General features: G+C 27.6%; 1 protein-coding gene across 5 annotated transcripts in view; it reads right to left on the reverse strand.

The window, feature by feature from the left end:
* LOC113551121 (calcium-activated potassium channel slowpoke) overlaps nt 1–15161 on the reverse strand; it is a 70017-nt gene that overhangs the window by 26898 nt on the left and 27958 nt on the right. For 3 of the 5 annotated variants that reach the window (XM_026953164.1, XM_026953162.1, XM_026953163.1), the window contains exons 7-11: nt 10037–10128; nt 8728–8838; nt 6548–6653; nt 5248–5400; nt 4088–4243 (exon numbers count right to left, since the gene is read on the reverse strand). In XM_026953164.1, the coding sequence (XP_026808965.1) occupies nt 4088–4243; nt 5248–5400; nt 6548–6653; nt 8728–8838; nt 10037–10128 (618 nt within the window). Of the gene's footprint in view, nt 1–3443; nt 3578–4087; nt 4244–5247; nt 5401–6547; nt 6654–8375; nt 8482–8727; nt 8839–10036; nt 10129–15161 lie in introns of all 5 variants that reach the window. The other 2 variants (XM_026953165.1, XM_026953161.1) reach the window with 2 other exon arrangements.

The raw sequence follows: 15161 nt of genomic DNA on the forward strand, positions 1-15161 counted from the left end.
CGAGTCACGTTGCTATTCGTATAATATTGCTATGAATTTCACGGAATACACTACTACGTGCAATGAAAGTAGAAAAAAATGTTTTACCCCTTTATCTGCCGTGAATCGGAAACTAGGCACCTATCAATATAAATAAAACGTATAAAACGGGTAGATTTGGAATTTTCTACATTGTTATGCGGCGTGTCCTTATAAATATAATATCATCGAATGCAATGCTGATGTTGAATATTACTTATTCGATCGAACGTAAAACGATACTATGTTTCTGATCCGGTAAATATATAGTTTGTATTGTTGTATAGTTATACAGTTCTTTGGAACATTTAACACGGTCTTTCTATTCGTTGTCAAACCTATTGATTTTAATACGAATATAATAATAAGTCAGTGTAATATTATTATAAGCGGAATGTTGATATTTTATGGTGCAGCGTATAAGGTTATCAAGGTTTTTGGATAGAAACAAAACGATAAGTGAAATAAGTATATGAGTATATGCATAAAAAACCAAATAGATTAATAAAAACAATAATTAAAAAAAAAAAAAAAATTAAAAATTAAATAAAACCGAGAGGAACAGTCATGTATACGATGTGCTTCGAGTTTTGATAATATTATATACTAAAATCTATAGGTACACATATTATATTATCTACACTCTACTTAGAACAATCTATAGGTATGATATGTATACATATTAATATGTTTTGCGTTACGCTGTTTATTGATTCACAAAAGTACTATAAAACAGTCGTACCTATACAACGTGCATGGGCGCCCATTGACGGTTGGGGAGTAATACGAGGCACTTCCCCCCTTAAAAATAATATAAAGTATAATTTAATAAATACTACCATATGATATAAGTGATATTACATAATAACCTAGAATTTAGCTAGTATAAGATACATTTTTTTTCTTAATCACCTGAACTTGAACAAAGATAGTTTATTCAGGGTGTCATTAATATTTAATATGTTTAGATGAAACGAAGAAATTTGCTTGTTTTATTGAACAAAACTGAATAATAAATCTGTTTATATTTGATTTTTGATGTTTTTAAGAATTTATAAAAATTAATTTTCATTAACTATAAATGGCGAATGTATAATACAAATATGAATTATTTATACATTTAAATGTTGACAAAACATTAAACCTTTATTTAGCTACAATTTTAGAAATTTTTAATTTTGCTCCTCTCCTAAAATTGTACCTGTGACCTATGGGCGCCCATGAGTCAAAGTGTATTATAATTGTACACGCGCGCGTTACATAGTCTAATATAAATATTAAATTTAGTTTTCCCCTTTCATTTTGTTCGACAACGCATTCATTTTTTAAGTGGTCACGAAAATCCACCATGATAAAAAAAATAAAAAATCAGGACGTGAAACCGTCCACCATATCAGATGTAAAAATGACAAGCCAACGTACGCGCATACGTGTGGCGTGTACGACGCGCGTACGTACGTGCAATAATAATAATAATAATAATAATAATAATAATGGTAATAATAATAAATATTTTAAGACAACAACAACAACAACAACAACAATAACAATAATAATAATAATAATAATAATAATAATAATAATAATAATGTATTATAAATTTGCAAGCTGTATTTTTTTTAAAAGTCTCGCAAAACAGCAGTGTTTTTTGCGCGTTGCTTTTTTTTTTTTGCAAAACAGGTCCGTTTATCCTGATTTTTCAGCTGCGTGTCAAGATGAAAAAAGAGCCAAAAGCGAATCTAATCTTAGGTCGTTTTTAGTTTTTAGTTATTAATTTATTATTATTATTTCATTTGTATCACGTACGCAAAATAAATATAAACGTCGTTTTTAAAATGAAAAAGAAACATTCAAAGGATCTCTACTCGACCACAGAGTCAACCAATATTATACGTATTGGGTGACAACGATATGGGACTAAACAATGCCGCCTAGTATTCGTTGCATCTAAATAAGAATATTCACGAATTAAATTCCCGAAATAACACCCGGGAAAATATTTCTTAAGTAAATATGGTTGAAGAAAATATATTCAAGGTTTCAAGGTAAAAAATTAAATGATAAAAAATTACCACGGAAAATATATCTAAGGTAAAATAAGGGAAGTACCAACAACATTTCGGAAAAAATAATCTGTACGACAGAAAGAAAAATTGTACAAGAATTACAAGAATGGTATTGTTTATGCCATTGCTCTTGAAGAAAAACAAATTATAATCAATTAATTGATTATACTACTTGTTCTAAACAGTTCTTGAAAATTGCTAAATAAGATCCAGTAAGATCAATCACAAAAAAACTTTATTTGATTTATAGTGTACATTTATTGCTAAGATGTTATATTTTTTCTGAATTTTTTAATACTCGAATATATTTTTCTTGAAATTGTTGACTGGATACTGCTTTGACGTAGTTACGCAGCGTCACGCGTCGCTGGTTTTATGTATAAATCCTAATCATAAAGAGTAATCGGATTTATATTCTGTAAACGGCGAGCAACAACTACTAACAATATCGTATTAGTGCTATTATTGGGTATACGATTATTGTTTAATAGTACCACTTATAGAGGCACTGTTGTTGTGGTAATAATTTTATGATAATAAAAAATGTTGGTATGTTTTATGTACCTGTCGTGCTTGTACACAGTGTTAGGTAAATTCAATATATAAAAAAATATATTAATATTAAATATTATTTTATGTCACATACTCTTTTAATCAAGTGTCATTACTCTATAATTTAAAAAAAATAGCGACAAAGGGCGTTAATTATTTTTTCCAGTATGCAAAAAGTTTTTAAGGATACGAAAAATTTGGAAATTCTCTATAGAGCTATGGACTTAACATCTCTTAATTTCTCAAGTATCCTAGTTTCTTTTAACACATGCCTAATAAATAATAATTAATATTTTATATTGTTGAATAACGTGAAATATAATGTGTTATAATTCGTGGAAATTAAATTTTAAAAATAATGTCGCCATCTGCAGCGATGCGTCTATCAGAATGAAATTACTGCTGCAATACTGAAAAAGTAATTTATTCATGGTCATTATTTGTAAATTACATAACTATACCCAACACCATTTGTACAATATTACAGTATTCTGTGGTCCAAGTCGAACTCCTTTGAACGCCAATTTATTAAATATTATTGAAATATAGCGATATTGAATAAAATATCATAATTAGGCTGCAGATCGTGGATACATCTAATATTAGAGGCGCACGAAAAAATAAAAAATAAAAAATATATAAACACGTGGGCATAACAACAGACTTGAGATGCACAAAATCATGTACAATTTCCGAAGGATAAAAATTTGAAAAAATAAGTTTAAAAAAATAAAAAACAACAAAAACAACAACAAAAGTATCGGCCGCCGGTACAACATTTTGGACACGTTATTTAAGTCCACTTACTCAGTGGCATGCGCAAACGGCATGCCAATGAATGTCGGGCTCAGCGTTTCGGTATACATCTCCATGCCGGTACCGCGCAGATAGTCGTTCTGCCACGTTTGTATAGCATCCGGTGCCACGACGCACCTCGTGTTCTGCTAACAGACATCGTCTAACACGCTTATTCACCACAACCGATAAATTGGGTTCATTTTTTGTTTTAGTTTTTAATATGATTAGGTTCGTTTTTAAAATATTTGATCGCACACGCACAAAAACGTACAAACACACAGGAGAAGAACACCAAAAATACTTAATAATGTCAGTGCAGGTATAATAATATTATGCTATTACAACAAATACATAATTTGTATTATCATAATGATAATGATACGTAGGTTGGGACGATGACGACCGCTTAGCTTGAGTCCACAGAATTTAACGGATCGAAAACATATTATTGTTGCTATATCATGTGCATATTAATCTCGATAACTGAATGGTAACGATAATCATAATATTATAATTTTTCTTTTTCGTTTGAGATTTTTTTTTTTTTTTACATTTGGTTTCGCCTTTCTGGATGGACGTGAGCGCGTGCGCGCGACAAGAGTTAGAGAAGTGTTTTCTAATAAGCAGAAGCGTACTGGTTTAGAATGACTCACCGTTTTGAACGACCTCATGGCGAATAAATTCGCCATCATTGTGGAAAATCCTGGCGCTAGACAACTCTGTGCGATGAAACCAAGTTTCAACTCCGCCAAGCAAATCACGTCGTCTCCTTGTTTCCAGTCCCACGACGGAATGTTGAGTAAATACGCCTGCCAGCCAAATCATAAACACAATTATGTAAGTGTCACTCATTGACGAAAAAAATAAGTAAGCATTTCACGAAATAAAAATCCTAATGATATCGAATTGGTTATCAAGATCCTATACCGCTGTCCAAAATTGGTTTAATATCATATTTATTTTCATTCGGCCGTAAGCCGAATTGGTTCCCTTTTGATTTTTAGATCCATATCATGTATTATTAATATTAAAAGTAAAATAAACAAATAGATACATATAATATATATAAATCATAAAAATATAAGTTATCAAGATTCTGTTGAATAATATATGTTTAAGAAAAATATATTTTACTTTCTCAATATTTGTATTGAATAATAATAATACATAAATAAATATTATTTTTTACATAATATTGGCTATTGACCAACAAAAAAATCATTAACTCGAAATTATAATAAATATCAAATTAATTTAAATGATTGATATAAAAATGGATAAAATAGTATTCAAATATTAAATATTAGAATATTTCTATGTGAAAAGTGGGAACTAATTGAGCTAACCTTTTAAAATACCTAATTATAACGACAACCAATTCGGCAACATTCCAAAATCTGCTCTCAGCCTCTTAAATAATTTATACGTAGTATCAGGGGTGACCAAATTGCGGCTCGCGTCATAAACTCATGTGGCTCGGATTTTATCGTAAGATACAATACAAACATTTTTACAAAATATATAATATATATAATATAGATATATATGACCTTTTTTAATTTTGGCTCTTCCAAATTTATTAATATATTGGGCGACTCGCGGGTCTCTTCTCGCTAGCCACCCCTGCTATATATATTTTATTATATACCGATATTATGGAAAAGTCTAATATACGGTGACAACATAGTAAACGATAGATATCACTGAATTTTTCGAGCCTGTCGGATTCCAATATCTAATTTAAACAACCCTTTTATTTCGTATAATATTTTTATTTAATTCATAATAATTTTGTTCTGTGAAGTATACTCACTTTATTGTGATACTGCATGAGTTGTATAATGACCCTTATGTCGTCCGAGTAATTTTTGATAGAAATGACCCTCATTATGTTCGCAGCGTCTTCGGCGTCCGGGTCCTGGCAGTACTTGTTCGCCAACACCAAACAGGCATCAGCCTCGTGGACCTGAAACGTCATTATCGGGCGTTTTACACTGATCTCATGGCTTCGATACATATATATATTGTATATATTATACAGATTACAACAATAGCAACAACATTGTTCGCATATATCGAATATAGTTATTACTTTAAGTTTAACTTGTGTACGTTAAACTTAAACACTAAAGCTCATTTTCCAAATAATAGTATAATAATATTATTTAATATTATGATGAGTTCAGCTACAATAAAAACACACGCATGCATTATGTTATTATATTATACACACACAATACATAAAACAGATCAATATCATGCAGACAACAACAGACTACTATGATTACCGCAAAATATGTCTACAGCACTACACAACGCGTATTATTAATATTATTATTATTATTATTATTATCATAATCATCATCATCATCATTTAGTTTATAAGTAAACTATCAAATTTTCAATTTATGAACACGTTACGTTAGTACAACATAATTTTATGAGAACATAAATGAGAGTTAAGAGTATAATAATATTATAATATAACGCGTGTGAGAGACAATTTACACTACTATGTAACAAATATATAATTATATATTATCATATGTGTACAAATAATACAGCTAACTATGCGATGATTGTATGGTTTTAATTAATATTGATGAAATGAAATGATGCGTTTTCTGGGCAGTGAAAATGTCTTATTTTGTCGAGTACAGTAAGGTATAAGTATTAAGTATACGTTCTGATCGGTTGTCGACGGTTGTCGTACATGGTTTTTTTCTTCTCAATAGAATACAATATATAAAAGCATGCGCCGTTAAAACGAATTTTAGAAAAACATCATACTTATAAACAAAACAAAAAAAAAAAAAATCATATAAAACACAGTCGTCGTTTAGTGTTAAATATAATATATAAACAGTTCAGTTCGTTTGATTATTTCGAGCTATGTAAAATGTTTGTAAGTTAATATATATATACATATACACTTATATATACATCGAATATTATATATTATGTATAAATATGTATATATAAGTATACATGTATACATATTTATTTTTATGTATATATTTGTTTAAATCACAAAAATCCATCACCAGCGTCATACCAATCCAAAAATTGCAACCGTCATTCAATTTGTGCTAAAGCCATTTGTTTGGACATACCTTTACCCTTTGCAAATCAATAGGGTTCATTATAGAACCTTGGAAGAACTCGACAGTGGTAAAATGTCGCTTGAAAAGTCCTTCCAGTTCCAGGTCAGGTGGCTTCCTACGGTTTGGAAAATACCAAAAATAACTAAATTGAAGCACAACTAATACTGACATGTCTTCTATGTATTGCACACTTTATCGTAATTATTTATAATATAAAATATCATATAAATCAAGTATAAACAATATAAAATCTATGGTTCAGAAATCCGTTCAAAGTATCTAACTAGTCACTAGGTGGTAAAACAGGTACAATATTTATCAATAAACGGCTATAATATAAACGCTATATAAATTATATAATTATAACAAATCTTATTTTTCTTTTTCTAGTGGTTATAATAGCAGCCACAAACGGGTTGTTATATCTCTGCAAATTTAGACCTGCACACATGTATAATATACATATAAACTATATATATATATATATTATAAGGACAGTGTATCGATTTCAGAATAATCATTTTTCCAACACTAAACTACTTTCTTTTTGTATAAATTATATATAGGTGTAAAACAAAAAAACTCATCTACCTGGTTCAAATAATAATAATAATAATAATAATTAAAAAAAAAAAAAAACATTACCATCGTCAAGGTCTGTTCAAGTTCCCGTCTTAAGTGTTTAGTATTTGTATTTATATATAAATATATATATATATATATAGGTGTATATATATAAATATATAATAAATGACAGCTAAATACATGGTTCAAAGCAAAATACATTAACACTTTACAGTTTCAACGGCTTTGTTATAGCCTGTACTAATATGTAAATACTGTTTGATCAAGAGGCTTAACAAATCTAAATGACGATAATAGTTAATGTTCGGTGTAAATAAATAAAGGAATATTATTTAAAACAAAATTTATGAATAATAATATAATATACGTATCTATATATAGGTATATATTATGTATATATTTAAATACTGTACATACATACGTACGTATACATAGTATTTAATATAATACTTGGTAATTTTTTTAAAATTAAACATTCATTTTTTCGAAAAGCATTTGTTTTGGAAAAAAATGTATTTAAATAATTTAAAGTCATTTTTATCAATATTATTGTAGAACTGTTTATTACTATCATATTTTAAGTTTTTACTTTGTTGAAAGAATCTACATAATTTAATTTTCTATCCAAAATAGCATGTTTTCTGGAAATGTCAATACATAAAAATTTATTTTGTACGAGTTGTTAATCAATATAAGTTATGAGTATTTTAAAATATGTTAAACGGAGTAGTTGACAAAGCAACATATAGAAATATTCCACTCGTTTAAACTTTAAATATACTTATACTTAATTGTCTTAATTAACAACTGATTCGAAATTTGATTTTTAAACATCAACATTTTCAGAAAAATATTTTGTTTTGAAATACGATATTATCTATACCACCATTCGAAAAAAACAAAATACATTAAATGCATTAACGATGGGCAATAAAAAAATAAAAATTATAATTGTTTGTCAAAAATTGTGTTCTGTAATGACTTCAAATTATATAAAAAAAAATTCCAAAAACATTAATAGTTTTCAAGGAAAATAGTGTTAAACTTTAAGAAAATTAACTTGTATATAATATAATACCTATACACAATATATTATCTATCTCTAGAACTAATAAGAATTGTTTCTATTTCGTATCAGACTACATGTAGCTGTTATAATAATAATAATAATATTGATCTATGTATGGAAACTGAGCACAAATCGATAAGAAAAATGTCGACAGTAAGAATCAGGATGAGAGTGGGTATTTACCTTCACCCTCTCTAGATCTACTGCGTTCATCATTGTACCCTGAAAAAACTCGACAGTGGTGTAGTGACGTTTGAGCAGCCCTTCCAATTCTAAATCTGGCTCTTTTCTGCAAATTACATACAACGTCGTACCTAATTTTTCGACTTAAAAACGTTTATATAGGTATATATTATAATGATATACATGATCATGTATTATAGTTTGGCAGTAAAGATCTAAAACGTGATTTGAACAGATATATTAATTGTATCTCATATTTTTTTTACCATCGTTCAGTATAGATTATTTATTCTTTTGTCATTATAATTATTTTTAAATAAATATAATATTATATTGAATTGATTTTTCATACCTGTGTAAGAATACCACTTCCACGTCTACATCCTCTCTGTCTTCGTGTAAAAAATCTTTCAGAAAATGCGACACTGATTCGTAGGTGATGTGTCCGCAAACGACGATGTGCCTGTTTTTATAGGAATAAAATTATATTAATGTATATATTTACATAATTCTAAAATAAATAATAATGATTAAAATAAAAACTGATCAAAATAAAAATAAGAATTAAAAATATTGTATATGCACCGACGAGGGGCACTACGATCAAATCCTAAAAAAAACAGTCAGGATAAGACTACGTTATGTATTACGTTAATATTATGTATATAAGCATGATGATTACTCGGGTGAAGTGCATTTTTGATAAACAAATAATAATTAAAAACAGAATATAACTAAATTAAAAAATTACGAATTCGTTATATGTATTTTGTATAAATGTATCTTATATTGTGTGATCGTTACGTTCCGCAGAGATCACACAGTTTTTTTGAAAACAAATTGATAATAATATAGTAAATAATTTATCAAACTGCTTTAAAAATGTTATATTAGTTTATGCAATTTTTTCCTAAAAAATATAAATAAACATATAAACAATACATTTATTGATACATTAATTTTACTATTTTGCCATCGGTATAGACACTACGGATATAAGCGTGTTTACTGAATATGTTCAAGCTACATAGTAATAATAATAATAATATAGTTTGTATATTACAATCAATGATATTTACATTAATATTAATATTTTTGGTATAAAAATAGGGTTCAGGCAAAATTAATATTATTACGTGCAGTTATTTTAAATAAACAACAAAAATTAATACACTTTACTATATGTATACGTTTTTTTTCTTCAAATTTAACCTATTGATTTACGAATTTTTGTTATTCATGACGTTTTAGCCACACAACAGTTGAATTATATTTAATTTAGCAACTCGGCACGGTAGCTAAAGTTGCATGGTAATCCGTAAACAGTGTAAACATCGTACTTGGATCGTACAATACTCGTATTAGGTAATGTCCATGTACACATATATTACATGGATAATGTAAAACGATCGTATCGTATTAAATATTATAATATCATGTTGTGATGACAAAGAAGAAAACAATTTTAAAATATAGAAAAACGTGCTTTAGTTTAACTGACGCTGAATATCGTAGGCCTATAAATCCGTAGAAAAATATTGTTTAAAGCTTGAAGCTTAGTAAAAAAAAATAAAAAAATAAAATAAAGTACTTAATATTATATAAAGGTGTATAAATGCTAATAATATATATATATATATGTATGGTATGTAAAATATTACCTCCTTCCACGTTCATTCTTCAGGGTTCCTCCGTATTTTGGTCTAGTTCCGATCAGGTCAATTATCTCGGGTATACAACTCGCAAAAATCGCCTAAGGAACCCCAAATCATTCAAGGATAGTTCAAAATTTCAAGAAACATACATGAGAAAATTGCGCCACGTTATAATTATTATTAGAACGTACATTATTATCACATAAGAACCTATTTAATTTTTTTTTTATATGGTGTTTGTGTGAATGTTTACATTTGCTCGTACTAGTGTATATATTATTTTGTATTTATATGTAAATAAGTGTGTATGTGTAAATATGTGTCAATGTGTATGTGTATTTGTGTGGTTTTTGACAGCTTTAGACGAGTGCACGATGACAGACGCACACTGAACGAAATGAGAACAGTTAGTCGGAAACATTCGGGTAGGATCGTTAAAGTTATGTTCAGTATGCATCTGTTAAAAAGCCAGTATTTTATAATTATATTTTAATTTTTTTTTAAACTTTTTACGATTAAGTATTTTTTTGTTTTTTTTTTTTTTTTGAGATCATATTGTCAGTTTTTACCGCCAATAATAATACCCTACAGTTATTGTATTTTTTGAAATTAAAAAACAAAAATAATAAAAAAAACGTACATTTAAAAAATAATTTTAATTAATTTGTTTAAGGAATAAAACACCTAAAGAGAGCACACCTAAAGAAACGTGGCTTGTTAGCGATCAGCAGTAACACTTTGTTAGGTATTTACGTAAAGACAACTATAATACATCGTAATTTGAAATTATTTCTATACAATTTTGATATAATTTCAATAAATTCACGCTTACAAAACCTTACGAAATATTTTAGTCTTGTTAAAATAAAACGATTACATTCCAAAAAAAATTGTTCATGCTTTATTTTTTTATTTTTTGTAATAGCTATTCTATCCTAATTTTTTGGTTAGATCATGTGAGTGTATAATTATTATTGTTATGATTCATTCGGAAATCTACCAACGAGCCAATGTTTCTTGGTGTACAAACAAAATAAAATGCAAAAAACAAAATATGAAACACACAACAACTCATAATAATGCACCTGCTATTTTAATATTTTGAGTTAAATAATAATAATAATAATAATAATAATAACAAAAAAAATAATAAAAATAAAACTGTGTGGCGGAAAAAACTGTTATCTCATTTTAGGCACCTTACTTTTGTCAGCGTCTTAAAAATACGAAATAAAATATAAAAATTAAACTACCTTTATTTTTACTAGTAAAGCACCTTTGCCCCTGTGTTTCTTTTAAAATCTATCTAGTTATCAAATTTTACTATTTTTTTTTTTTCATGACGAAAATAAAATATTTTAAAAATATATATCCGCGCCGAGTTGTTTAAAAACAAAATTTATACTTTCATTTCATTTTAATTTTCAATTATTCAAAAAAATATTACAAAAATAATAATAAATAAATAATTAAATAAATAAAATATATATGGTTAGATATTTTCTACATTTTTTCATGGCACGTAATTTCGAAAAAATTAGATAATAATGCTTAAAAAAAACAAAAATGTTATTCATGAGGAAAAGTAATATCCTATGACAATAATATATTGATATTATGTATATTATGTTTTTATTACTGACAAAACTAATGAAGCTATTAAGTGCGAATTCTACATGTATTGGGCTTGCAAAAAAAATAGAAAATAAATAAATAAATAATAATAATAATAATAATAATATAACGAATCTAACATCTAAATTTTAGATATTGTTTACTATATATATATATTCTAAACTATTTTTTTTTCGACTATGTTAGGGAATATTTTGTTCATGCCACCAAGATAACTGATTTGGCTACGATGGTAGATGTCGCGTGATGTTTATGTGACAATGTATTTTCACGGCCTGGCTGAACAACAAACTAATATTATATTTTTAGCTTGAATCTCTTATACACGTGACGATTACACCTACTAGTCCACAGATTAACATCTGTTTTTACGCTTGGCCCTCAGAAAATCACATTTTATTCCGAAACGACCGTTACGGCAGCGGCACGGCGGCAGTCGTTTCGGAAAATACGTATCGCGCGTTTTACTATAATAACAGTCATAATAATAATAATAATAATAATAATAATACTAAGTATAATAGTTTTAGTAATAATAATAGACAGTAATAGTTATAGTAATAATAATAGTTATTATAATAATAGCATTAGCATTATCGTATTATCTATTGACCACGGAAATAATAAATGGATTTCCATTGGTTTTAATTAATTGGTCATATATTTTTTGTATATTGTAATAATAACAACAATAATAGAAATCAAATAATAATAATTCACATCGATTGATTGTATTATTATTGTAGCAGTTATTATTGTTGTAATCGTTTTAAAATACATAAAACACGCTCCAAAATATTTAGTATAGGTATACAAACCATAACAATATTATTGTCAAACCGTAACACTTGATAAAGGGCGTAATTTTGGCATCATAAATGGAAACACCCTAAGGACGACCGAGCCCAACGTTTTTTAACACGATTGTCGTTTAAAAAAAACATTAAAAAAATACATGTTCATAAAATCGTATCGTAGAAAAAATACTCCGTGAAAATACATTGTTTCCATTTTGCGTTATACTCCAAATTTAAAAAAATTATATATATAATATATATATATATAATATGTATAAAATTATAATATATTATGTAGCGTTAAGCGAACAAAATGCAATCTAATCGATCGTGAAAGACTAAAGGAAAATATTATTAACCCCATCGAAGCGTATAACAAATGCGGTCCGAGTTATTTCAGAAGATTACTTTTTTTTTTTTGTAAATAACAAATTAAAAAATAAAAAAATAAAATGATAAACATATACTATATTATATAATATATATTTATATATATTATATAAAATATGTAATGTACGAAATACGAAAAAAAAAATAATAGTTCATTGGCGATTCTTGCCTTCGCCTTTCTCGCTTGTACTCCCCACCATATCGCTTCCTGTTGCCAGCGAGCTCGGTGATTTCGGGTATCCAGCTTGCCATCACAGCCTATCACCGTTCGGTTAACAATACAATATTAACATGATATTAAAAAAAACCCCAAACAAAAATAAAAACAAAACAAAACAATAACCAACAAAAAAGAAAAACAAATAATAATAATAATAATAATAATAATAATAAAAACACTATAATTATAACAAATCGTGAACATTTTTCTCTAAGTTCGTGTGAGTAAGTGAGTGTACATTATTTTTATTTTTATTTTTTTGCGCCCATGGTCCGTCCGATTACGTCGAAAACGAAGAAACATCATCTATCGACGTGACCGATATAATATATTAATTTATATCGTAACAATCGTGCAGCTGATGGGATCGACGAAATGAGTTGTCCGTCGCTGTACTGAGTCCCGCTCGAAAAGCCATTAATATCTTTTAAACGCGATCGTGTTAAGTCTTGGCCAGTTCACGACGTTAGGCTGTATAGAATTTTAAAGGATGATGAAGAAATAAAGAGGGGGGTAGAATAAGAAAGAAATAGAGGGTGACTAGGGGTGGGGACTAGAGATAGAGAATAATGGAATGGCGAAATAAAGAAGATTAATTCCGACGTAACCGAAAGAACCGATTAATTATTATTATGAGTGTACGTTGTAAGACAAGTATCGTATCGGCTAAACTTCAGGTCTACAACTAGTATAATATAGTATAGTATATAGCCAAATAACCATAAAACATTTAACATGAAAACGACATTGCAATCATTTATCAGTGACGCGCCAAAGACGTTTTGTCGTCGGTATCGCCCCGGCTCGCGGCTGGTACGACGACCGCGCAGCAAACCCCGGTGACCCATTTTTTCTTTTTCTTTTTTTTTTTTTTTTAATAAAAGTTTAAAAGGTTAATCGCACGTGGAGTTATACAATATATTTAAACTTTGTTCATTGTGTATACAGACATACAAATATATGTTATATTGTTATTGTTGTACATAGTATATAATATTCGGTGTATATAAAAAAAATGTAATAGTATTAGCGTAGTTAGTGTTCTATTAGTGCATCTATACTTAGTAACTTATTTTTCGTGAAAACCCACGGTTAGTACTTGATCAATTCGCACAAAATAATATGCGATTTTCAAATCTTGTTTGTGTATTAAAAAAAAAAAAATATAGTAATAACAATAATAATTTATTTAAAAAAATAACATTAATGACTCCAAATAATATATTACACTGCTCTTTATTTAAAGCAATAATAACTAGAAAGTAGTATTATGATTTTGTGTTTATGTTTATGTTCAATAATCAAAATCACGTTTAAAAACGTGATTCTGATGATCTATACCTGTGCACAGAGTAAAAGGTCATTGATAGCTATTTTATTATTATACAGTTTTTGCATTGCTTAACGAAAATCAATAATAATTGCATTTAATTCTTTGTAAATTATTATACATCGATTATTTACATTATATTTGTACATTTCTAAAATCAAATTTTATCAATGATGATACTTTAATTTAAATTCTCATCACAATATTATCATGATATATTACCTTTTATTGTATATTAGTCCACATTTTGTGTTATTATACCTCAATGTTTTATGATCTTCGTGTTTAACTATATATATATACATATGTATGAGGTTCAAATATATGGGGGTTAATGCATCAGACAAAAATCATACTGTGAGATAGAAAAATAAAATAAACAGGGCATAACCAAGAGTAAGAAAAAAATTAAAATTATATGAATTACATGCAAATAGAGGTTTTTCCATTATATTAATTGTATATGCAATAAATGGACGTCGATCGAAAATAATAAAAATTCCATGAATAGTTATAATAATAATTATAATATTATCGGTTAGTTAAAAAAAAAAAAAATCAAACAAAAATAAAATTTTTAAAATAACTGTCTTCATTAAAATATAGGTCATTGGCGAACCAACGGTGAAATTAAAAATGTAATTGATATGATAAAAAATATCTAAATAGGTGGCAGACAAAATTAAATAAATATAAAATTATACATCAGTATAATACTATATTAGGTTCCATTTAAGGTGTTTATATTGTATATACCTC

Source organism: Rhopalosiphum maidis, chromosome 2, assembly GCF_003676215.2.
Source record: "Rhopalosiphum maidis isolate BTI-1 chromosome 2, ASM367621v3, whole genome shotgun sequence".
Classification (NCBI taxonomy): Eukaryota; Metazoa; Arthropoda; class Insecta; order Hemiptera; family Aphididae; genus Rhopalosiphum; species Rhopalosiphum maidis.